At 43.9% G+C, this 27,183-nt stretch overlaps 1 protein-coding gene across 1 annotated transcript in view; it reads left to right on the top strand.

Moving 5' to 3' along the window:
• The window catches only part of chid1 (chitinase domain containing 1), a 100,332-nt gene extending 84,307 nt beyond the window's left edge, over positions 1-16,025 (top strand). Inside the window, exons 11-13 of the mRNA XM_080191472.1 lie at positions 9,440-9,520; positions 10,306-10,348; positions 15,749-16,025. Coding sequence (XP_080047598.1) covers positions 9,440-9,520; positions 10,306-10,348; positions 15,749-15,847 — 223 coding nt within the window. The 3' untranslated portion in view covers positions 15,848-16,025. The remainder of the gene's footprint in view (positions 1-9,439; positions 9,521-10,305; positions 10,349-15,748) is intronic.
• The last annotated feature ends 11,158 nt before the right edge of the window (positions 16,026-27,183 follow it).

The following is a 27,183-nucleotide window of genomic DNA, read 5'->3' as shown; positions in this document are numbered from 1 at the left end:
TCCATCTCGCCCCTCCCCTTTATCCCCTAACCTGAAACCCTCGCATGAGTTTGAGCAGTTATCTAATATTACACTGACTGAAATTTACTAAGTTTCACTGAGGGAATGATAGATATGATGGCTTCTATTGGCCAAATAAACATGGTGCATTAGAAGATATTGTGGAAATTATTAATTGCCAGGTGAAGGACTTTGAAACATTGGATTGTGGAAGGTTGTAGACAAAATTTGTCAAAACAATAATTTGTCTATATCGAAGAGCCTTTAAGTTGATAAAACATTCTAAAATACTTCATTGTGACTTTTTCAAAACCCAGTTTGTTGCCAAAATGCATGGAGATAGTCAGGTTATCTTGGAAGAGGCAGGGTTTAAGATGGATGGATTTTCAGAGCATCAGGTGTTTGGCAGCTGTGACTTTATCTGTCAATGGTGGAGCAGTTCAAATCTGGGATGTTGAAGAAACCGGAATCAGAGGAGCTGGAATACCTGAGGGTTGTGGGACTAGTCGATTGCAGTTATAAAGGGGGCAATTTTGACCCCACATTGGTCACCGTTTGCACAGGTGGCTAGTTCCCAAAATCTTGAGAGTTGGGAAACTTGATTCTTTCTCCCTCCCCCTCCCCCTCCCCCTCCCTGAATATTCATTACCACAGCAGGTTTTTAATCTGAGTGCACGTCTGGGTACCCCGTTCGGGCCAGTTGCTTTCTGTGGGTTGAACTTCAAGAAAGCTGCTCTGACATCTACAATGGTGACCCCAGATACAGGTTCAGACCTTGCCTCCTGTACAGCATTCACTGTCACGCTGTCTCCTATACAATAATGATTATAGTATTCTGCAGTAATTATTACACTGACCCTGCCACCTGTACAGCACATTGCAATAATTACAGTCTACCGCCTGTGCAGTAATTTTTACAGACCCTGCATCTTTTGCAGTACTTTGCAATTATTACACTGACCCTACCATAATTACAGACCCTGCTTACATAATTACAGACCCTACAGTACCTGTCACCTATACAGTACTTTGCAATTATTACACTGCCTCTGCCACCTGTACAATAATTATTACACTGACCTTGCCTCCTGTATTGTACTGTGCAGTAATAACAGACCCTGCCTTCTGTACACAACTCTGCAGTAATTACAGTGTGACCCTGCTTCCTGTACAGTACTCTGCAGTAATTATATTAACCCTGCCTCCAGTACAGTACTCTACCAGAATTATTAAGACTCTGTATTTTCTGTGCCATAATTACAGACCCTGCCTCCTATACAATACTCTGCAGTAATTATTATAGACCCTGCCACTTGTACAGTAAGCTTGCCTCCTATACAGTAATTACACTGTGCCAGCTGTACAGTACTGTAGTAATTATTACTGACCGCTTCCTGTACAATTCTACCATAATTACATACCTTTCTGTACAGTGCATTGCAGTAATTATTAGACTGACCTTACCTTCCCTACAATACTCTGCCATAATTATTACTGCAACCTGTACAGTAATCATTACACTGTCAGGCCTATTTAGTTAAGTTGCTTAATTATATTGACAAATTTCAGTTATAGATATTGGGCTGAGCTAGTTACTGCCTGATTCTTTCTAATGTATATGGGCATCATTGACACATGAATAAGATGTCTGTCAGCTTGAGCTAACTGGATTACAACATGTGGAATCCCTGACAGATTGCCTGAGACTTTCCAATTGATGAATTTCAACCTTAATGGATACTGAGAGATCCAAAAGTGAGGAAGATTGCTTCTGTCAGAATAAATGAAGTGCCGTTCAGTTAAAAAGCTGGATCTTGCTGTGGACGAAGCTGGCTTTTATTCAGCTGTCTCACTTCAGCATGGTTTGGGCTTTGATTGCCAGAGCTGGTTCTGATTTCTTTAGCTACAGTCTCTTTCACCTCAGCACAAAATGCTTTCTTGTCCATTTACCTCAAATAGCTCACATCACAGCACTGCCCAGGACTCTGGAATCGAATAGGAGAGGAAGCAGCACCATTTAGCCTTCATTCTAGCTAGATTGGTAACCATTCCTTCCGATAGCAACAGCTCTTTAATCGAGAGGTTCACATAAGTAAAGCTGCTCTTAACCTCATAACGGTACTGTGCATTTAAGAAATGGATTTGTCATGTTTCTTGTGGGGAGTGGGGTGGAGACTGTTATCTGATTACAGTGCCAGTTGTCTGCAACTGACAACCCACATGCTGATAATGCAGAAGAATAATTGCTCCTAGTTAATTGGGTGTTTGCTTTAATCAGAGATAATGCAGTATTTTTATTTTTAAATTGTCTCCTGGGGTTGCAGAGTTGGGTTTAATAAAGTTGATTGACAAGAAGAAATTCATGTGAATGGGCAGAGCTAAACTTTCAGAGGGACAAAGCAAGCAGTTGCTGTTTAAATAGAGCAGTAGAAAGTGAAAAGCAATGAGGTAGGAGAGAGAATTTGAGGGGTGGGGGGGGGGTTAGATACTGCTCTCTAGATGTGACAGAGCTCTAAAGGTTAAGCTGCTTCAGAGTGAAGGACATCTCACAGCTAGAGATGAGCCAGGGGTCAGAAGGAGTAGATACAGTAGTCCACCTGTGACATAGGGAGAACTAGGAGCGATGTTCTGCTGAGTGTTTGAGGAGTTAGGGTCCAAATTAAACTGCAGAACCATAAAGCTGATCATCATTGGAGCTAACCTGCATCCATTTGGCAAGGATTAGGCTGAGTAGTGAATTAAGCATGTGGCTCAGAATGGGTTTTGATTCATGGGTCACTGGTACTCAGAAGAGCTGTTATGTTGGGTGGGTTCCACTTGAACCAGATTGGGGTAAGATTCCTGGCAAAATCATATAACTAGGGCTGAAGAGAGGACATTAAACTAAAGTGGGTTTGGCAGGGGATAGGAGGGCAATGCTTTGATGAAGAGAGTTTGAAATATAAAATGAAAAGTAGAGACAATAAGAGGTTGTGATGATTTGAATGAAGACATGCAGAGTGGAATAGAAGGGACAGAGTATTAAATAGTCCATTAGCGAATAACACTTATGTAAATAAAGACTTTTCATCTGAATGTGCAAAGCATCCACACTAAAAGATGAACATGTAGAACACAGGATAATTAGATCCAAAATATTTATGGCTTACAAAATACAAGAGATTAAGAAAGATTTTCTGCCGTAAAGGACTAAGACTGAGATACATTTTTACAAAATATCAGTAAGAATGCTCAAATATATCTATAGGTATCCTTATTGCCATTCTAAAAAAATTAAATGGAACAAAGACCCGTGTGGCTGAACCAATGTCTGTCTGTGCCCCCAGACAGACAAAAGAAGCTGCCTGGCAGTTTTGAGAAAACTCATTATCCGATGAGCCCCTAACAACCCAGTGAACTGCACAGTCCCAAACAAAATAAAGTTTATTTATTAGTCACAAGTAAGGCTTACATTGACACTGCAATGAAGTTCCTGTGAAATTCCACTAGTCATCACATTCCACCACATGTTCGGGTCAATGCACCTAACCAGCTGGTCTTTTGGACTGTAGGAGGAAAGCTGAGCACCCAAAGGAAACGTGTGCAGATATGGGAAGAATGTACAAACTCACAGACAGTGACCCAAGCTAGGAATCAAACCTGGGATCCTGGCGCTGTGAGGTAGCAGTGCTAACCACTGTGCAGCCCATAGAAAGGCCATCTGCATTTAGTAGCCCAGGCAGACCAACAGGAGGTGGATCATCTGTTCAGACAAGGCCCAGGCAACATTCCTTTCAATTCCCAATGGCTAGACATTGAGTCTTTGGAATCCACATGATGGGTATATATCCACAATCTAAAACCCAGTGGAAAAGTGGGAATCATGTACAAGCTTTTGGCTTGTGGAGCAAATAATATTATCTAGCTCAACTGCAGCTCAGTTTGCCTCTGGCAGCTTCACAGACCAGGAACTCTGCCCAGGTTGTATACCCAATCCTATGTACCTGGTTTCTGTACCATTGTTTGCAAGATCGACTCATCTCTGCATGTGTTTCTCATCTCATCAAAATCAACGTCACTAGAAAAGTGAATTATCCAGCTCAGATTTCAGCCCATGAGTCTTTTGGACTTTGATTCTGGAACTCACGTAAAACATCTTTTATTTCTTGTGGCCTCTGCATTGTAAAATCTTTCTTCCTTCATTATCAGAAGATGAAGACATTGCAAACCATCTTTTCACATTATGTATTTGCAAGTAAAGTTAACTTTTGAGTTCATACTAGCTAAAGTTTGTGGTGAGGTTATTTGTCCCAAAACTAAGGGAACTGGGAAATACACTGTGTATAGAGAAACAAAACATTTCTATTAACAGATGGATGGAGAAAGGAGAAATTGCAGTTAACGTCCATCATTCACAACTCCTCAAATAGCAAATTTAATTGTAGATACAATCAGTTTGCAGCCTCAACTTTGCTCGTTTGCAATGAACTCTCACCTTTCCTACATTCTTCTCATGGAGAAATTGGACATTCCACATGCCCCAGTTCGCTATTTGCAATTTTTCATTAATAGATCTCCTGTGAAGCGCTGTTTAAATTAACCTGCCTCTTGTCCGGAACAGAAATTGGTAGCTCAAATTTGGAATCGCCCATTTGAATTGAGGGTTCAATTTGAGGCACGAGTCAAATCTGATTGTTTAAAAAAAAATTGGAAACCAAAAGGAAAGCCTCAGGGGCTGGAACCAATAGTAGCTAACAGCAAATTCCTTTTACCAAGCAAAAAAGAAATGGCAACTTTTGATGCCCAGGTGTGAGTCAAGCAAAGATATCTGAATGGTGAAACATTGTTGGCCCTTAGCACTGAGCAATGGAAAGCTATAGCTGGCAATGTAGTTAAAAATGCCCAAAAAAGCAAAGGGATGAACTGATGCAGAACGTTTGGATCTCGTATCTAATGAAACAGGTAGAACAAGTGTGTAATCGTACTCCCATTCAAGCTGAAAGAGTTCAGTGCAGCTAGAATATTAAAAAAAGAGAGAAGGGAGAAAGTGAAATTGGAACCCAAACTAAAACCTCACAGCTAGAAGCTGAAGGAAAATCTCTCCCCACACAGAACTACTGAGGCCCTCAAGTATGCTTGATTCAATCTCAATCTCAAAAACACTGATGGAGTCAGTTTGAGAAATCAGCCATCAGATATTTGGACCTTAATTTCAAGGGCAGCTGTCAGGAAGAGTCCTTGATCTACTCTATTGTTGCTCCTGATATCTGAATTGTAAGCAGACCCGGGTTCCTGAAAGTTTGTCCTAGAGGCATATTGCCAGCAAGTCTGAATGTCCGTAAGAAGCCCACATAAATCTAAATCTACACGGAGTTTGAACTATTGAAGCAAATTGCATTTGACTGCTGGATAAGGTCCTTAAAAGATCCCACACACTTAAGAATTGAGAAAGTTGATATTGTTAAACAAATTTAAATGCTGCTTACACTTCAACCCGTACATGCACTTAAATAGCAGAGAATCCTCATAGCCAAGGATACAGCAGATGTCTACAATCTCAGCCATAGGCCCAGAAACTCAAGCAGACCCTTTCCAAACCACTCATGAACAGTGGAAAGATAAGCAGTGTGACCCAGATAGGGCAGGCCCCCTCCCCACCTAGAAAGGAAGAGACCAAGGTGTAAGGAGCCCTCCTATAGCCAGAAGGAAAATACCCAGAGGCCAGTGTATTCCTAGTATAATAAAACAAGTTATCTCAGAACTGAGTGCTGGAGTTTGAGGAATGCTGTAGATCTAATAAAGCTCCATGCGAGTATTCCACCAAAGGACACCACAGTGGATAATAATATAACAGAACAGGCAGAGATTCTCAGTACTGAAACTATGACATGACAACATGCTGGGGATTGTGATAGGCCAGCTGGTGTTCAATCAGTTATCCAAATACAAAATAAAAATTAAAGTTCATTTGAAGGTCTTCAAATACTCAGCAAAACAGAAGAGGGAATAAACACCTAGCTCTTCTTTGAGCCTAGCTTTACACACAATATTATCCTTATTTAAATTTGGACAGGGAATACTTATCTCGGTATCCAACAGCAGCTGCCTTTCGACAGGGTAAGGTAGAGGCAAAGTCAAAATACAGACAAAAAGGCCAGATTACCAGAGCGGGCTCTCTTACAGGCCAAAGTGCAATTCAAATCAGGGTTTTTGTACAGTCCAAGATCAGCAACAAAACTTATGCACACAGCAAATTCTTCACTCTCCAAGATACCCTTCTTAATTTCACCAAGATGGTTCTAGCCTTTAGCAGTACTCAGTGTTCTGCTTATGTAGTCTAGCAATGCAATGCAGCTGATTCTTGCTGCACTGATAACTGAAGGGAATTTTCCAACAGTCTGCCATATGACATCCAGGTTGACTTGCAGTGATCATCTTGGTAGGGGAAGCTCTGTTGAAAAACTGAAGAGTATTATGAGAAAAGTATCGCACTGCCAGCACACGGTCCCTGGGGCCAGCATAAAATATATCTATTGGAGGGCATGGCACTAAGTGTGTCCGATCCAGACAAACACCAAGGGAGCTTCCTAGAACAGTGTCCCCCTATCCCAAAATGTGAACAAATCCATTGTACATCTCTGGGATATGAGGGCCACTCACTCCTTAATGTTGAAAATAAACCTAAACCTACCACCCCCCTCCTGAGGTTCTCCTGAAGGCTAAAGGTCTGAACAGTGGAGTGGGAGGAGGATCTATGCTTGTACCCCTCCATAGAGTTCACCTCACGTGTGACCTTGTTTTCAGGCAACGTCACAGTGGGCATTGTCCCTGAACAACCAGTAGCAAAAATTGATTTCCTCCTGGGAAACAATTTGGCTGGCAACAAAATTTTGGTCAGCAAAAGAAAAAAAGCCAATATCAGGCAGCGGAGATCTGCCAGAGAACAGAGGCTGGGGAATGTTCAGAGCTCCGAAAGGCTGAAATAAAACTCACGCTTGAGTGAGAGCTGATTGAATAACAAGATCAAAGCCAGGCCAGTGAAGTTAAGAGGTCCAGGAAGGATTTAAAATAAATGTTCAGAATATCCCACAATTACACAGGGACCAGAAGTCCCTGTTAGGGAGATGCCCTCCATAGTCAAAGTGCTAAAGGACCAAAAAGAATGAGGAGGGCACAGTAGCCATCATTATTCAATGTTCTCGATGTGGTGGGAAAAGGCTGCATCAGTGTGAAGAATACCTTGTCAAAAACAGTCATTTCTGCAAGAGAAGAGGTTGTTTAAAATTGGTATTAAAAAGCTGCTGACGTTAGAGAAGATCATCTAAATGCAACTGATATGCAGAAAGTAGGGGAAAAGGAGGATGAGTATTGTGCAAATCAAACCAGAAATGACACCCAATACCATAGGGTCCATGATTGATCAGAACTTCAAGCAGGTGAATCAGTCTGGATTAGAGACCAAAATCAAGAAGGCCAAGTCCTAGAGAAGAATCCAGCCTGATCTTCTGGAGGCTGAAAGTGAAATATTAAGAAGAAACAGAAGTGCATTTCTCTGTACAAAGACGACTTTCGCTATAAAGGACCAACTACCCAAATGATCAAGATGACAAACTGAACAGAGAGCCAACAGTCAAACTAATGTACCTGACAGAGAATCCTATCAACTTCATAAAGAGATGGGAACAAAGTTAAGATATTGGTGAAGTCATCACAACACATGTCTGTTCATCAGGAATAAAGTCTGAGACTTCAGGGAGAAATATAAATTATATATACAGTGGCATTAGAGACTGATTTGGGGGGATAGACAGAGGGGGTGATTTTACTAGCACATTGTGCTCTTTCTTGGGTGCGAAAACTTGATAAAACTTGATTGCGAGTAACGCAATCCATGTCCACCCACCTCTGCCCCAGTCCCCCCTTTACCAAGGTTCGAAAATGGCCCCAATCGGGACTGCGTGTGATGGCCGTTTTAAATGCACGCATTTCAATACACTTAACGGGCTGCATGCCCAACTTTACCAGCGCTTTCCCCCTTTACCACCACGTTTGCCAATCCGGAATCGGAAAGACACAGACATGTCCCATGAGAGTCCAATTTAGGCACTCCATCAGTCAGGGTTAGTGAGGAGGTAAGTGCCTAGTGTCCGACTGCTCTCTGCTGCTTTTGTTGCAGCCATTTTGTTGCTCAGTGGGAGCTCTGTGAGTGTTAGGGGGTAGAGGTGGCGGCCGGTTGCTCAGCAGGGTATCCAATTAGCAGCACAGACCTGGGTCTCAGCACTGACCGCGGGTCTTAGGATGCTGCTGGGTCCTAATGCACTCAGCACTCTTCCAGCTGAAGGATGTGCACAAAGCCCTTGGAAATTGCACTACTGCAGCCTCAGAACTTTTCTAGAAGCTGTGGATTCAGGGGAGCATGTTAGCATTGAGGGGAAGGCAAGTGAGCACTTGCAGGTGTGCTGATGGGGTGGTGGGTATGGATCAGTGCCTCAATGATTGGGGACAGGAGAGAGAGAGAGGGAGGTATCATATTAGAGGAGATGGGGGCCTTGTGCAGGAGGGTCCGGCTGGGGAATGGGTGAGTCTCTCTGCTTGAGATAGGTGGCGGGGGTTATGGGGGGTGGGGGTGGGGGGGAGTCTGCTGCCACTTTGCCTGAAATCAGTTGGGGGGGGGCGGAGGAGGGGCAGCTGCCACTGTGCCTGAGATCAGTGCGGGGCGGGGGAGTGAGTCTGCTGCCATTCTGCCTGAGATCAGCTGGGGGGAGATGGCCACGATTGGTCTGGGTGGCAGGGTGGGTGGAATAAGGGGTGAGTAATGTTGTGGTGGTGGGACAATGTCTGTGAGGGCCAGGGGAGGCAATAACCAGTCCAGGTGGAAGGGGAGCTGCATTCTTTTATTTTTTATTTTCTGCATGCTCAGTTGGAAGGTCCAATCGGAGCTGCAAGGTGTCGGGCATATTAAGCCCCATCCACAGGCTTATGCAACGTGATTTAGAATCGCTGATATTTTTTCAGGCAGGGGTTGCCTGAGTCAAACCTGAAACACTCCCAGTTTCAAGTCCACCTAGCATTTAGAATGAAAATGGTAAAATAGGGCCCATAATCTCAAAGATCAATGTTAAATATTTAAATGCATGGCCTACATCAGTGATGTAAGTATATGAGAGAGAGTTCTATGTCGAGCCTCATACTTAGCCTGTATCTAGTATTAATATTGTAGTTACGATAGTGTTCAGTCTTTGTAAAGTTTACCAAGAACCTTGCCTCCAGCATTGTGTCAGTCCAAATCTTGAACCCACGACAATGATAGCAGAGCTACTATTTCTGGGCAAATGTAAGTTCAGTAAAGTACTAAGTGCAGCTTGTGCTGAGAGTGAATTAAGAACTAGCATTACCATTTCCATTAGACTCCATCATAGAACCCAGAATTAACTGATCACTGACAGCTTCACTTTTTCAGATATATTGAGCTTCTGAAAGATCACAAGGCACAGCTCATTTGGGACGAGCAAATCGCTGAACATTATTTTGATTATAAAAGGTAAGCTTTTGAAAACACATTAAAAGTTCCATGACTTTATTGTTGAGAAATTCCTCTATTCTAACTGTGAAAGTTGTTATCAGTTCTTCCGATGGTGCCTATCTACTAAACTGTCAAACTGAAACATTAAACTTCAAAATCTACAAAGTAATGAGGGGCTAATGGTAATCAGTGGACATAGGTTGGAGAAAAGGAAAGGAGAAGGGTGCAGAATGTAGAGTTCGTCATTGCTATGCTGTAGAGAAAGATCAACTTAATATGAGGTAAGTCCATTCAGAAATCTGATGGAAGAATGTGTTCTTTGCGTACAGCGGGGTTGATGAGTGAGTTGTGTACACGGGTTAATAAGTGAGTTGGGTACACAGATGCTAGTGAGTGCGGCTGCCCGCCGAGGGGTTAGTGAGTGCGGCTGCCCGCCGAGGGGTTAGTGAGTGCAGCTGCCCGCCGAGGGGTTAGTGAGTGCGGCCGCCCGCCGAGGGGTTAGTGAGTGCGGCCGCCCGCCGAGGGGTTAGTGAGTGCGGCTGCCCGCCGAGGGGTTAGTGAGTGCGGCTGCCCGCCGAGGGGTTAGTGAGTGCGGCTGCCCGCCGAGGGGTTAGTGAGTGCGGCTGCCCGCCGAGGGGTTAGTGAGTGCGGCTGCCCGCCGAGGGGTTAGTGAGTGCGGCTGCCCGCCGAGGGGTTAGTGAGTGCGGCTGCCCGCCGAGGGGTTAGTGAGTGCGGCTGCCCGCCGAGGGGTTAGTGAGTGATTATGTATCCTTGTCAAACACTCACTCTGAACTTGTTTTCAGGCACCAAGGTGGGAGGCATGTTGTGTTTTACCCGACACTAAAGGTAAGAAAGTTAATGAACCTTTTTAAGAATTTCTGCACTGATTTTAAAAATCTTGTTTGACCTCGGTGTGCCTGACGAGTCCATCAGTAATGTTTATCACATTCCCCTCATTTCTGATGGGGATGAGTCTCAATGTGGAGAATTTCACTGTCACCTCCCTCCTCAGTTCCTTTGATAGTGGCTCACTCCTGTAAAATCTCTCACAAGTTGCACCACAATGATAGTATCATATAACACTTGCACAGCATAGGAGGAGGCCCTTCAGCTCTATCTGCTTTTACCAGCCCTATGTAAGAGCTATCCTAATCCCACACCCCCTTTTATTCCCCACAGCCTTGAAGCTTTCTTCCCTGCGAATATTTATCCAATTTTGTTCAAATTCGGAGTGTGGTTCCAGTGATCAGTTACAACAACTTGCTGCATCACCTTTCACAAATTGCCTCACATCTTTGGTTACTGATCCTTCTGCCATTAAAAACAGTTTCTTTTCCTTTGTGAATTTGATTATCTCTCCTCTAAGGGCAACAATCCTAGCCGCTCCATGACACTGAAATTTGTTATCCTGGTATCATAGCACATTCCTACTGCAGCACCTTGGGGTTGCAATAACATTCTTGAAATGTGAGGCCCAGAATTAGCCATACTAACTGGAATCTAATGGTGTTTTATAAAGCTTTAGCCTCCCTTCCGCTGAGTCAACTTTTATAAAGCTGAGGATTCTCTTTGCTTTTTGAACAGTCTTCTTAGCTTCAAAGATTAAGCTTGTCCCTGTTCCTGTACCTCCTTTAAAATAAATTTATGTTACCTTAGTGTCCGCCATGGCGCATTTAGTTGCACTCTCACCTGAGACAGAAATCTATGGATTCAGATACCACACCTGACACAGTGCTGCACTGTCTTTTCATTGAGACCTTAAATCAAGGCTCTTTCAGCCGCTTCAGGTCAATATGAAAAGTTCCGTGGCACTGTTTCAAAGAAAAATAGGAAAGTTATGCCCAGTGTCCTGGACAATATTTATCTGTCACTCAACATTGTAAAAACAGATGATCTAAGCAGGTTGCTATTTATGGATTCTGGCTGCATACAGATTGGTTACTATGTGTCTTGCAGTAGTGACTACACTTCAAAGTACTTCACTGCACTTGAGGTATCCTGTGGTCATGAAGGGTGCTGTACAAATGCAAATCCTTATTTTCTTGTCATTTTTTCAAACGATAATCAAGAAATTATGATAGACAATTCACCTGCCACATGTCTGCCCATTTCACCAGTCTCTCTTTCACCTCCTGAAGTTTGTTGCAGTGCTCCTCATTGTTTATCACTTCAATGCCAGTTTAAAACATTGACATTAAGAACCCTATGCCCCCGTCCAGATCATTAATATTCATATTGATCTCATTTCCAGTCCCTGGGTAACTGCACCATCTACTTCCTCCAGCCCAGCCCTCAGCACAATACTCGAATTTCTGCCCTTTAGTCAACTTCATATCCACTCAGCCACTCACCCTTTTATCTATGGCCTTAGCTAGCAAATACTTTGTCAAACATCTTTTGAAATTTCATATACGCAATGTGAACTACACTATCACCATCATTTTCTGATAATTCATCAAATAACTTTAACAAGTACGTTGACTTTCATTTACTTTATCAAGTGCCAATTACTTTTTTCCTGATTTCTGTTAGTTTGCCACCACCAATGTTAGATGAATCAAGCAGCATTTATCCCTCTCTCTGTTTTTTGAACTCTAATATAACGTTGTAGTTCTCCTCTGGCACTTCCAGTGTATCTAAACCATTTAACTTAATCAGATCTTATAAACTTCCCCTGTTAGCCACAGTTTGGTCACATTTCCTGTGGATTTTTTATTCCAAAAGGGAATGTACATATATAATATGAATTATGAATTATTTCATTGCTTATTTTTAAAAATTATTTCATGGTATGTGGTTGTTGCTGGCTTGGCCAGCAATTATTGCCCATCCCTAGTTGCCCTTCAGAAGATGGAGGTGAAATGCTTTCTTGAACCGCTGCAGTTTCTGAGTTGTAGATACACCCACAGTGCTGTTATAAAGGGAATTCTAGGTTTCTGACTCAGAACAGTGATATATTTCCAACTCTCAGTGCTTTCTCTGTCTCTCTCAATCCTCTCACAATGCCCTCTATATCTCTCTCTCAGTGACTCACTGTACAAAAAACAAAGAACAAAACAGCCCGGGAAACAGGCCCTTTAGCCCAACAAGCCCCCGCCACCATTGTAACACCACCAGCACCCCCCCTCCACCCATGACCCTTATCTATTGTTTTATGGCCATCCACATGGAGGGAAACTAATTTAGGGACAATTTATTACTGCCAATCAGCCTAATAGCATATCTTTGGGATGTGGGAGGAAACCGGAGCACCCAGAGAAAACCCACGCAAGCACGGGGAGAATGCGCAGACTCCCACAGACACTGGCCCAAATCCATGTGTCTGCACAGCAAACAGTGATAGTCACTGAGCTGTCGTCTTGCCCAGCACCTGGTCCAGCTTAAGCACACACTAACGACATGAAGCACTAGACCAATCTCAAACAACCAAGAGCAGCCCAAGTACGACCCATCGCATGTATGCCCCTCGTTGGGCAACAAGGCGGACCGACTTAAAACCTGTGAATGAAAAGAGGAAAAAACATTACTATCGTACCATATCCATTTACCTTACCAGGGACGCCCCAATGCTAATAAACCTTGTTTAAAACAATCTCCTATATCCACCCATCTCCAACCCACTCATGTGCCTAAGTAACTCTTAAACAACTCTAGCGTGCTTGCCTCCACAACCTTACTTGGCAGAGCATTCCATACCCCCACTACCCTCTGTGTGAAAAACCTCCCTCTAATATCTGTGTTATACCTCTCGCCCCTCACCTTAAGCCCATGGCCCCTCATACTATGTGTCTCTACCATAGGAAATAGCTTACCTGTTTACTCTATCTATACCCTTCATAATCTTATATACCTCTATTAGATCCCCCCTCAGTCGCCATCTTTCAAGGGAAGAGAGCCCCAATTTGTTCAATCTTTCCTCATAACCCAGTCCTTCTATACCAGGCAACATCCTGGTAAACCTCCTCTGCACTCTCTCCAGAGTCTCCACGTCCTTCCGGTAGTAAGGCGACCAGAACTGGACGCAATACTCCAAATGCGGCCTAACCAATGTTCTATACAACTGCAACATTAGACTCCAGCTCTTATATTCTATACCCCTTCCTATAAAGGCTAACATTACCATAGGCTTTCTTCACAACCTCCTCCACTTGTACCTTCAAAGACTTGTGCACTTGCACCCCTAGGTCTTGCTGCGATTCTATACTTCTTAGGGGCTTACCCTTAATCGTATAACTTCCCCCTACATTATTCCGGCCAAAATGCGTCACCTCACATTTATCCGAATTAAACTCCATTTGCCATGTATCTGCCCAATATACCAGCCTATCAATATCCCGTTGTATTGCCAGACACTGCTCCTCACTGCCTGCCAATCCAGCCATCTTGGTGTCATCAGCAAATTTGCTGATCACACCACTTACTCCCTCTTCCAAGTCATTTATATATACTACAAAGAGAAGAAGTCCCAGTACTGAGCCCTGCGGCACACCTCTAGTGACAGACCTCCAGCTAGGAAAGGACCCCTCCACCACTACTCTCTGTCTCCTCTCTGCAAGCCAGTTCTCAACCCATCTAGATACCTGGCCACGTATCCCATGAGCCTTAATCTTTTCTACCAACCTACCGTGAGGGACTTTGTCAAACGCCTTACTGAAATCCATATAGATGACATCAACAGCTTGTCCTTCGTCGACCGTTTTTGTCACCTCCTCAAAAAATTCTACCAGATTCGTAAGGCAAGAATCCTCAATCCCCTCTCAATGCTCTGTCTCTCTCTCCCAGTGATTCACCATACAGATATTCCTAAATCCTCTCTCAATACTTCCTCTCTGTCCCAGTGACTACACAGTACAGATATTTCTCAATCTTCTGTGCTCGCTGTCTCAATGACTAACTGTACAGGTATTCCTCAATCCTCTCTCAAAACTCTATCTCTCTTTCCCAGTGACTCACTGTAGATATTCTTCAATCCTCTCACAATGCTCCCTCTCTCTCTACCAGCGACTCACTGTACAGATATTCCTCAATCCTCTCACAATGCTCTCTCTCTCTCCCAGTGATTCATTGTACAGATATTCTTCAATCCTTTCTGTGTGCTGTCTCTTCCAGTGACTCACCATACAGATATTGCTCAATCCTCTCTCAATGCTCTGTCTCCCTCTCTTTCTCTCTCTCCCAGTGACTACTGTATAGATATTCCGCAGTCCCCTCTCAGTGACTACACCGTACAGATATTACTCAATCCTCTCAATGCTCTCTGTCTCCCTCCCAGTGACTACACTATACAGATATTCCTCAATCTTCTCTCTGTACTCTCTGCTGCTCTTTCTGCAAGTTCCCACTTATCAGCCAATCTTCCACCTTCCCTAGGTGCTCCTTCCTAATGATTTTTAACCTTGCTGCTCCTCTCTGTCCTCTCAAAGCCTAAAGTCTTGACCATGTTTTGGTTAGTACTCTTTCTAACTATGTGAAACACTGTTGGGAGATTGCTGTATTTTGTAAATGCTATTTGTAAGTTATTGGATTTGAACACTGCAGAGGCTGATCTTTGTATTCTGAATCCACTGTTCTAATTTCTTTAGTAAAACTGGGTTATGAACCAAATTCTGTTATTTTGAAACAGTTTGATTGATGGCTGATGCTACAGCGACATAATTTGTCCCACAGCTTTGTGGTGGTTTATCTAACCTGTCATTGATTGATGGGCTGAGACTTCATATAAATTCTGCAGCCTGTGAGCTACAGTGTTCATCCAGAACAATGATACAGACAGGAGACAAATCAGCACACAAAAGCATGCTCGTACACCTACACGTGCACACTTGCACACATGGACTCACATGTACACACATGCAAACATACAGGAATGCACACTCGCACCATATGCATGCTCATACACCCAAACATGAGCGCACCCACTTGCATGCTTGCACATACATGCACGCACATGCACACTTTCACATATGAATGAATACACATGCTCACATATATTTGAGCATTTGTACATCCTTGCACAAATGTGCACACATGCCCACTTTGCACATGCTTTTGCATGCTGAATGTGGATCCAGTAGAATCACATTTCAGTTAGTAGTCTCAACTTGGTTCTATTGAATCCACATTCAGACTGTGATTTTAAAGAGAAGGTGGTACGTTATAAACAGTGGCACTGACTGTGAAAAGCACGGAGTATAATGCAATGTGTACAGCAGATTGACTCACCTCTTGCACATTCTTCTTTTACAGTCTATCCAGACACGCTTGGAGCTGGCTAGAGAATTGGGCACCGGGATATCTATCTGGGAGTTGGGACAGGGACTAGACTATTTCTACGACTTGCTATGAAAAGGTCATGCTGTGAGACAATAACTGACCAGAGCCAATCGCAGTCACACTTTCCACAGTTCCAGTGTCCACCTGCACTTTGGGAAGGATTTGAAGTTTAAATAATTATTGAACTTTAACCTGGAAGCAGAAGTCCAGTTCCTAAAGCCACTCTTAAATAAAAGTTTCTATGAAAACATCTCTGTACATTTTCTCTGTATTTGCTCTCCACAATAGACAAGCTTCCTGTCATCAGCTTCTCAGACTATGCTAACATAGTCATGCAAGTTTCACTTCTGACTGCTTCTGGTGCTGGAGATGAGATGTAATTCTAACTCCTATCCAGAAAACCCAGGAGACGGAAAATAAGTGAACTTGGTGCCAATTGCAGTCTGGAGAAGTAACTGAAGTATGTTTATTTCTGAGATTGGAGCACAAGCTGAGAGCTTGCTGATGGACAGGGCTTTTAGCTTTAAATTGCTGTTTTTGTGTACAGTAATATTAGTGTGTTGCTACTGGGAGAACAACGGCACAATTAATGACATGTCCTTTGAGTTAACAGCACACCCACTTTTATTAGCAGGCTACACTCAAGCCCCACGTTCAGGACTAACGCTACCTTTATTCTGTGTCCAGCATGTTGATGTCAAGTTGAGTGCCACGTTGTCAGAGACGTTGTCTTTACAGAATTGTAGAACATTATAGCAAAGGAAAAGGCTGTTTAGGATACCAAGTCTGTTTCAGTGTTCAATCCACGTGAGCCAATGTAATGACACACTCCTGCTCACTTCCCAGACTCCAGAATATTCCATTGGCGGAATTTTCCCATTGCGCAGAGGGTGTGGAGAGTCTGCAGAAGGATCTAGATAGGCTGGGCGAATGGGCCAGGAACTGGCAAATGGAATTTAATGTTGGCAAGTGCGAGGTGGTCCACTTTGGTAGGAATAATGGTAGGAAGGACTTTTTCTTACGTGGCGAAAAACTTCAGCAGGCGACGGTGCAGAGGGACTTCGGGGTCTTTGTGCATGAGTCACAAAAACCCAGCCTGCAGGTGCAGCAGGTGGTCAGGAAGGCAAATGGGATGCTGGCCTTCATAGCGAGGGGGATTGAATATAAAAGTAGGGAGGTCTTGCTGCGGCTGTATAGGGCATTGGTGAGGCCGCAGCTGGAGTACTGTGTGCAGTTTTGGTCGCCGCACTTACGCAAGGATATTTTGGCCTTGGCGGGAGTGCAGAGGAGGTTTACTAGGCTGATACCGGAGTTGAGGGGGTTGAGCTATGAGGAGAGGCTGAATAAACTAGGCTTGTACTCGTTAGAGTTTAGAAGAATGAGGGGAGATCTCATTGAGACGTATAAGATGTTGAATGGGATGGATAGGATAGAGGTGGAGAAACTCTTCCCACTCAGAAAGGACAGTAGGACTAAAGGGGCACAGCCTCAAGATAAAGGGGGGGCGGTTTAGAATGGAGTTGAGGAGGAACTTCTTCACTCAAAGGGTGGTGAATCTCTGGAATTCTCTGCCCGTTGAGGTGGTGGAGGCTGCCTCGCTAAATATTTTTAAGACGCGGGTTGATGGGTTTTTGATAAGTGAGGGGATTAAGGGTTATGGGGAGAGGGCGAGAATGTGGAACTGAGCCACGACAGATCAGCCATGATCTTATTGAATGGCGGGGCAGGCTCGAAGGGCTAGATGGCCTACTCCTGCTCCTATTTCTTACGTTCTTATGAATTGTGGCCAAACCATGACTTACAAGGGAAATTAGAGATAGTATCAGATTCAAGGAAGAAGCATACAAATTGGCAAGAAAAAAAACAATAGGCCTGAGGATTGGGAACAGTTTAAAATCAAGCAAAGAAAGACCAAGAATTGATTAAGAAGGGAAAAAATAGAGTATGAAGGAAAACTAGCAAGGAACATAAAAACTAACTAAAAATTTAGGTATGTAAAGAAAAAAAGATTGACAAGAACAAATGTAAGCTCTTAGAGTCGGGCAAATTCATAAATAAATAATGGCCAAGGAATTCAATGTGTACTTTGCTTCAGTCTTCACAAAGGAAGACACAGAAAGGCTCTGAGAGAACTAAGTTTTTGTAAGGAGCTGAAGGAAATCAGCATTAGTAGAGAAATGGTTTGTGGGAAATTGATGGGATTGAAGGTAGACATTGCTGTTTTTGTTCTAGTTCTGATTCCTTTCTGGAAATATCAATCTTCTGACTAGGTATTGGCATAGTGACACTTGTTCCAGTTTTAACTTTTCCAGTGCAGTCTTCAGAACTCTCATCTTTTAGATATTATTTTTCATTGTCAGTTTCCACTACTTCCTTCAGTCTATCCACTGATATCCGTTATTCTTGTCCTAATTACTAGGCTCTACCTACTTGTAAATCTCATTACCTTCATCAGACAAACTCCTACTTTGATATTTTGCCGTACTTCATCCAGTGTATCTTTTGTTGTGGTTCCACATAGATATTATCAACAGCCATATCTCACCCTGCAGTCAATTGCACCATTTTTGCTTTGAGCAATTGCTGTTGAATTGTAGTGGTCTGTCCCATGTCGCAAGCTATTGTCATTCTTTTATCTCTCCTGTCTCACCTCCAGCAATTTCAGTAGTTTTTGCCAGTTCACCTGGCCAAAAAACATTTTCATAATCCACAAAGCAGATGTTCTCTGCTTCATTCACCTATTGCTCTTGTTGGCTCTCTCATTCCACAACCCTTCCTAAAACCAAACTGATCGCAGCTATGTTGCTTGCTTTGACTACCAGTCTAATTGCTAGGATCTGTAACATGAGATACCTGTATAATTGTGGTGAAATTCTGTTCATATTTTGTGCTATTTAGTTTCTCCAATGAGACCATTTTCCTCAAAGTCTTCAGGCCATTCTCCCTTACACTCCAGGTCCTCTTTATCCTTCCTGCAGGAATGATAATCATGTTCTTCGGCTTTATCTGGCCCCAATCCTTCTATAGCTTAAAATATTTCACATTCCGAAAGGTCAGGTTCAAAGCCATCTTGTGAAATGTCTTGAGCTTTCTTCTTTGAAATCTTTCCATCTATTTTTTACCTCCTCAGGTCCTGATCTCCTCATCAATTCCACTTTGTAAGTGATACCTCACCTTCCTTCAGTCATTTTCTAAATTTTCTCAGTATCAGTTGCACAGGGCCTTGATGAGGCCACACCCTGAAATATTGTGAGTAGCTTTGGTCTCCTGGTCTGAGGGAGGATGTTTTTGCTCTAGAGGCCGTACAGAGAAAGTTTACTAGACTGATTCCTGGGATGGCAGGACTGATGTCTGAGGAGAGATTGAGTCAGTTAGGATATTTGCTGGAGTACAGAAAAATAAGACAGGATCTCATGAAAGCCTATAAAATTTTAGTTTAGATACAAGGATATTCCTGGTGGTAAGGGTGATCAGAACCAGGGGTCAACAGTCTGAGGTTACAGGGTAGACTGTTTAGGATAGAGATGGGCAATTCTCCCAGCCCATTGCGCTAATTTTCTATTGCAGCGGTCCAGGATACTCTAGCCGTCTCCAGCAGCTGGATTTCTGGAGCTGTCAGCTCCGCGCCAGGAATCGGCATAAAGCTGTATAATTTAGTTAGATACAAATTTACATACAATTTTAATATTAGTGGCCTGGGACTGATGACTCTAGGACCGCTAGCCTCTCCCTTTCGCCCCCTGGGTCAGGAGTATTTCACTCCAGCAGGATTTAGTATAGCTCCCAACTTGAAGGGAGCTTGCAGTCCAACCCCACTGGAGTGAAGCGGGGGGGCTGCAATCAAGCCCCCCCCCCCCCCCCCGGGTCAATCACTGGAGGGGGTGCCTCTGGGCATTAGCACCTTGATGTGGAGATATCGGCGTTGGACTGGGGTAAACACAGTAAGAGGTTATATGCTCTGTCTGAGGCCAGAACTCTTCATTCACCTGACGAAGAGGAAAACCTCGAAAGCTTGTGAGTTTACTATCAAATAAATCGGTTGGACTTAAACCTGATGTTGTCAGACTGCATTAGCACCTTGACAGTCAACCTGGTCACCGCAGCATTGCCCAAGGGGCAGTGCGATGATCCTCTGGGGGCGAATAGTGGGAGTGGAGGGTCCCTGCTGGGGTGGGTCAGGGCTGCTGGTAGTGGCGAGAGTGGGCATTGGGAAATTGGGGTTGTGGGGGGGGGTGGGGGGGGGTGAAGGATACATGGGCTGCGGGTGCAGACTGGGCTGGCCCAGGAATGTTTGGGGGCTCAGTGATTGGAGCAGAGGGTGGCTTGCATGGCTGGTAATGCATCAGTTACAGGGCTGGCCAACAATTGAGAGTGTGTGTAGATGTATATCTGCGGCATTGTGGAGAACGATGGTCAATCTGATCCCACAAGATGAGGATGATATTTTTTGTGATCTTCCATCCTTTACTGAAAAGTTGGAGCAGTCAGTGAAAGGGGCCAGAGGATATTCACACCAATCTCAGCATATCTAAACACCTTTGATTAGATTGAATTGACCAATCAGATCTGTAGGGATGTTTTAATTTCAATACACATGGATTCTGAGCTGCATGGGTTCAAAACAAACAGCTTTCTCTCACCAGTGATTTATCTTTCAATATTTAGAGTTATTCTTAATTAGGAAAGCACACAGGCAAATGATTAGACTCTCAAGTCACATCTATTTCCTTCGAACTGTGTTAGGAAAAACCATCACAGCAGGATATGAAAGTGCAGTAAATTGAAAACAGCCTGAAGCAGCAGGACAGAGGCCTTTCATCATTGGTTCCCAGGTGAGTGCACCATGTTGTTTTGTCATTAATGTGTGTCTGGGATTGCTCACTCAACTGCTTAAAGGCGAGGTATTGATCACAATCTGTAACTGCTTAAAGACTCCGTAGATTTCCTCCTCCTTCATTCTCGCAGTCTTTCTTTCTTGTAATGTTTTCCAAATGTCACTTCCCAAAGAGTTAACAATTGGGGTTGAGTTTAGTATAAGAAGCAAATAAATGGTTTTGAATCAGATCATGTTCTCCAATTAACCTAAGTCTTTGTATTTATGGAGAACAAATAAATGTCATTTTCCATTATCGCACCAAATCCTGATGCCATACTGCGCAGTTTGTTCAGGGTTGTAATGGTCTTAATCAGGTGAGCCTCACCTGCCCCAAGTAGTTTATTTCAGAATTCAGATTTAACTATCACTGTGGTGGGATTCAAGCCTGAGATGCTAGAGCATTGTTCCAGGTTTGTGGTTTACTAGTTCAGTGACTTGTACCACTAGGCCACTGGGGAAATCTAAATAATTTCTCAGCACACGCATGCCCGCCACAAGGCGATTCACCATCTGCCATGGTGGGATTTGAGCCTGGGACCTCAGAATATTGCTCTAGGTCTGTAGATTGCCAGTCAAATGACTGCGACCACCAGCCTTCTAAGCTGCTGCGATTATCTGCAAGGAAGGTGATTAGAGTTCTGACTAGGGCCTAGGACTCACCATCAGTTGCTGTCTATCTCCTATTTAAGATGCAGATGTGGAGGAATTTCTACTGAGGGTCAGAAATATTTGGAATTCTCCAGCGAAGAGTGCAATGGAAGCTGGGTCATTGAAAGGCAAGAAAATGGTAAAACACATGTATATATAGTGACACAAATTTAGCGAAACTGAGTTTAAAGTTTAAAAAAGGTACACAGAACATTGCGAAGTTCCGGTAGAGTTGGTATCAGCAGGCAAAAAGTTGGTTTTTCATTTCCAGTGTTTTGTAGTTTGGCAGAGAAGCTTCCCAATTCTCTTTACAGGTACAATCCATTTGGTCAAATCCCTCTCTCTTGATTGTGTCGGGGCTGGCTTTCACAGTCAGAGAGAGAGGGATTTGAGAGATACCTAAAACGAATTGTCTTTTTACTGGGGCACTGTATGGCTTCTCATCGGCCTTTTCCTCAGTTCAACTCCCAGCATTTGGACTCACCAAACACACAGTCAGGCACTAGCACAGCTTTTTCATTGGCTTTTAACCCATTCTTTGTACATTCCATCTGGGAAGTTGAGATATAACTTCATCTAGGCATTACTCACAGGATTTCTTGAGATAAGATGGCCATTGTGTCCCTTTGTCTCTATCAGAGATGGTAATCAATCCCTGATGTCTTTAGAGGAACCTTGTCTGGTAACAAGGTGGGATCTGTGGTCTCTTAGAGAATCACCTTGCAGCACTTTACACGCTCAGCCATCTTTGAATTGTCTGTCCATTTTTAAAAGTCCTAGGCCTGATTTAAAGTCTGATACTGTGTATAATTCTGTGTTTTCTCTCCAACATCATGAGAATATTGCAGCCTGAATTAGATAGTTTTTTTTTACCTACTGGCAGACAACTGTTACTGAAAACAGACAGAAAGCTTGAGTTAAGGCCACTGATCATCAGATTTTATTAAATGGCAGAGCAGGCTGGAGGAGGAAAATGGTCTACTCCTGCTCCTAATTGGTACTTTCTGATGTTAAGAGTGGTTGGGGTGAGGGGTAGCTGAATTTGCCAGTTCCGATAAGGGATTTGCACTGAATAATGTTAAAGGACATTTTCACTCCAAGAATACAACTATCAGGAGAGCAGATTGAGAGGTGAAATGATCAACATTTTGAAAATTATGGTGGGGTTTGTTAGCGTAAATGTAGAGAAACTGCTTCAATAGACATCAGTGGATATGATAGTGTATCATCTAACCCCCGACAACCATCACCCCTTCCGACTACAAACCCACCCTCCTGACTACTCTCAACCCCTGACTATTTCTCAACTACATCACTAACCCCCGCCAACCTATTCCACCCATCCTGCCCACTTACCTTACACATTGACCCTTCTCTGCCTTCTCAAGCTGCTGGGACTTATCCACTTTACGGCAGCAAATGCTGTAGAAAAGGGGGTTTCCTTTTCCCTGATGCTGTCGCCCTGGACTGAGGCCTCGGGAACCCACTGCACTTTTCTCACCGGGTTCCAGTCAGAAGGTTGAGTGAGGAATGTGCAGATCTATTCTGGTGTAAACTAAAAGGAGTGGATTAGAACAGAGAACATTACAGTGCAGTACAGGCCCTTCGACCCTCGATGTTGCGCCGACCAGTGGAACCAATCTAACCTAAACTGTTCCAATGTTATCCATATGCCTATCCGCTGACCATTTGAACGCCCTTAAAGTTGGCGAGTCCACAACTGCTGCAGGCAGGGTATTCCACGTCTTTACTACCCTCTGAGTAAAGAACCTACCTCTGACATCCGTCCTATAACTACCACCCCTTAATTTAAAGCTATGTACTCTCATGTTAGCCATCACCATCCAAGGAAAAAGGCTCTCACTGTCCACCCTATCTAACCCTCTGATCATCTTGTATGCCTCAATTAGGTCACCTCGTAACCTTCTCTCCAATGAAAATAACGTCAAGTCCCTCAGCTTTTCCTCATAAGACCTTCCCACCATACCAGGCAACTTCCTGGTAAACCTCCTCTGCACCCTTTCCAATGCCTCCACATCTTTCTTATAATGCGACGACCAGAACTGTACGCAATACTCCAAGTGCGACTGCACCAGAGTTTTGTACAGTTGCAACATGACCTCACGGCTCCGAAATTCAATCCTTCTACCAATAAAAGCTAACACACCGTACGCCTTCTTAACAACCTTACCAACCTGGGTGCCAACTTTCAGGGAGCTATGCACATGTACCCCGAGATCTCTCTGCTCGTCAACACTACTAAGAGTCCTTCCATTAGCCCTATATCCTCTATTCCTGTTACTCTTACCAAAGTGAATCACGTCACACTTTTCCGTATTAAACTCCATTTGCCACCTCTCGGCCCAGCTCTGCAGCTTATCTATGTCCCTCTGCAAACTGTAACATCCATCCTCACTGTCTACAACTCCTCCAACTTTGGTGTCGTCAGCAAATTTACTAACCCATCCTTCTACACCCTCAACTAGGTCATTTATAAAAATGACAAACAGCAGTGGCCCCAAAACAGATCCTTGAAGTACACCACTTGTAACTGAACTCCAGGTTGAATATTTCCCATCAACCACCACTTCTATCAGCTAGCCAATTCCTGATCCAAACTGCTAAATCACCCTCAATCCCATGCATCTGCATTTTCTGCAGTAGCCTACGATGGGGAACCTTATCAAATGCTTTACAAAAATCCATATACACCACGTCAACTGCCTTACCCTTATCCACCTCTTTGGTCACCTTTTCAAAAAACTCGATAAAACTGGATTGGTATTCTGACTGTGACTGCGACTCGTCAGGAGTTGTGGCCCTTTGTGGATACTGTCTACAAGGTCTGCTCCACTTCACATTTCAACAAAGCATTTCCTATTCTGATCAGCAGTGCTAGCTAACTCAGCCAGCAACTGTGTGATCTCACAAATCACTTGCTGACTATCCCAACAACACACATTCGAGAGACGCTATTGAAAATATGGAGTAAAAATAAACATGATAAATCATTGCAGAGAGGACTTACAGCACTAGGACTAAGTGTGGATAGCTGATGTTTAAAATTATAATCAGTAATTATGAAACCCAGTCTTGACTAATGTTCAATTGTGGGAGTTAAATAAGTGAAGTTTTATCATTAAACAGACAATTTCAAAAAGAGGTCAAAGAATCATGTAAGTAAGCGGCGGGTTAATTACTAATGGACGGGTGTCACCTGCAGGCAAGGAAGTGGGGTAGAGCAGATCTAAAAGTGCACCAGATAAAGAGAATATAGAATAGAGTGGGAATGTAGTGGGAGGTCTCACTGTTAGCTGTCAAATTGGAGTGCTTTGTGTAATGGTGCTCCAGCACTCTTTGGCTAACCCTATGGGGAAAGTTCCGACACTGTGTTAGAGTGAGATTATCCCATGGGGAAAGTTCCTGCATTTTCGGTATTGCAGGGTGAGCTCTAAAAACTTGCACACATTTTGTATTTTAAACAGAATTTTGAAAATCATTTTGGACATTTGCATAGTAAATCAGAGGATTTTATTTTTCACAAATGCTCCTACACCGTGTGTGTTAGAGTGAGATTACCCATGGGGAAAGTTCCTACATGGTGATCCCAATTTTTAACATTTTTAACCCATATTTGGGCGCCAAAACTTGGGAAAGTCATGCATGTGGTTAGTAGCGTGATCTGTACCCGTCTCCGCTCCGGTTCCCCTTTTACAAAAACCCGAAAATGGCTGCGATCTGGGAGGGGAGTCTGCTGTCACTCTGCCTGTGATCAATGAGGAAGGGGGTCTGCTGCCACTCTGCCTGTGATCAGTGAGGGAGAAGGGGCCGCTATCGGTCTGGGTGGAAGATGGATGGGCCATAAGGGGTCAGTATTGTGGTGGGGGCTAAGGAGAGGCATTATCCGGCCCGGGAACAATGTGGTAGGGGAGACACGTTGTATCATTTTTTTTTCTGCGTGTGTAGTTGTAGGCACCGAGTGGGGCTGCAGGATTAAACATAGAACACTACAGCACAAACAGGCCCTTTGGCCCACAAGTTGCGCCGATCATATCCATACCTACCAGGCCTATCTATAACTCTCAATCCCGTTAAATCCCATGTACTCATCCAGAAGTCTCTTAAAAGACCCTAGTGAGTTTGCCTCTACCACCACCGACGGCAGCCGATTCCACTCAACACCCTCTAAGTGAAAAACTTATCCCTGACATCTCCTCTGTACCTGGTCCCCAGCATCTTAAACCTGTGTCCTCTTGTAGCGACCATTTCAGCCCTGGGAAATAGCCTCTGAGAATCCACCCTATCTATACCTGTAAACATTTTATAAACCTCAATCAGGTCGCCTCTCAATCTTCGTCTCCCTAGAGAAAAGAGACCTTGCTCCCTCAACCTATCTTCATAAGGTATACCTCCCAATCCAGGCAATGTCCTTGTAAATCTCCTCTGCACTGTCTCAATAGCTTCCACATCCTTCTTGTAGTGAGACGACCAGAACTGCGCACAATACTCCAAGTGGGGTCTGACAAGGGTCTTATAAAGTTGCAGCGTTACCTCCCAACTCCTAAACTCAATGGATGTAGTTTACATGGACTTCAGCAAGGCATTTGATAAAGTTCCCCATGCAAGACTTCTTGAAAAGGTGAAAGGGCATGGGAGCCAAGGGGCTGTTGCCTTGTGGATCCAGAACTGGCTTGCCTGCAGAAGTCGATAGTAGTCATGATGTGGGTATGCCGGCGTTGGACTGGCGTAAACACAGTAAAAAGTCTGACAACACCAGGTTTTAGTCCAACCTATTTATTTGATAATATACTCGCAAGCTTTCGGGCTAACCCGAAAGCTTGCGAGTATATTATCAAATAAATAGGTTGGACTAAAACCTGGTGTTGTCAGACTTTTTACTGTGTTGCCTGCAGAAGGCAGAGAGTGGTTATGGATGGGTCTTTTTCTGCATGGAGGTCAGTGACCAATGGAGTGCCCCAGGGATCTGTTCTAGGACCCCCAAACGTCAATCAAGCACAATGCAATGCCATCTCAAGACCAACCACAACACTGTCATCAAACCAGCAGACAAGGACAAGCCACTGTCATACTGAACAGAACGGATTACTGCAAATAAGTGTACTGACAACTGAACAACCAGGGACACTACAGACAGTTACCCGCACTTCACTGTACCTCAAGCGCATGGATAACCTCGCAATACCCCAATTCTCCAGCTTCCACCTTAAACATGCTAAAGAAGCCATTGCTCTGCATACACAGGATCCCTCCAGATGAGGAGGATCACAACAGACACCAATGGACACTGAAAGACGCTCTCGTAAGAACAGGATGTGGGGTTCGATTCATTGATTGACAGTTCCAATGCACCACAGCGAAAAACCGCACTGACCTCCTCAGAAGACAAACACAGGACATGCGGACAGAATACCCTTCGCCGTCCAGCGCTTCCTGGAGCGGAGAAGCTATGACATCTTCTCTGGAGCCTTCGACCTGTCATCGATGAAGACGAACATCTCGCCAAGGCCATCCCCACACTCCCACTTCTTGCCTTCAAACAACCACGCAACCTCAAACAGACCATTGTCTGCAGCAAACTACCCAGCCTTCAGGAGAACAGTGACCACAACACCACACAGCCCTGCCACAGCAACCTCTGCAAGACATGCTGGATCATCAACACGGATGCCATCATCTCATGAGAACACCATCCATCAGGTACATGGTACATGCTCTTGCGACTCGACCAACATTGTCTACCTGATACACTGCAGGAAAAGATGTCCTGGGCATGGTACTTTGGCAAATCCATGCAGAGGCTACAACAACAGATGAATGGGCACCACTCAACAATCACGAGGCAGGAGTGTTCCCTTCCTGTCGG

The sequence above is a fragment of the Carcharhinus amblyrhynchos genome, chromosome 6, assembly GCF_965287045.1.
Source record: "Carcharhinus amblyrhynchos chromosome 6, sCarAmb.v2.hapA, whole genome shotgun sequence".
Classification (NCBI taxonomy): domain Eukaryota; kingdom Metazoa; phylum Chordata; class Chondrichthyes; order Carcharhiniformes; family Carcharhinidae; genus Carcharhinus; species Carcharhinus amblyrhynchos.
Note: the sequence above shows the minus strand (reverse complement) of the source record. Positions and strands in the feature narration are given on the sequence as shown.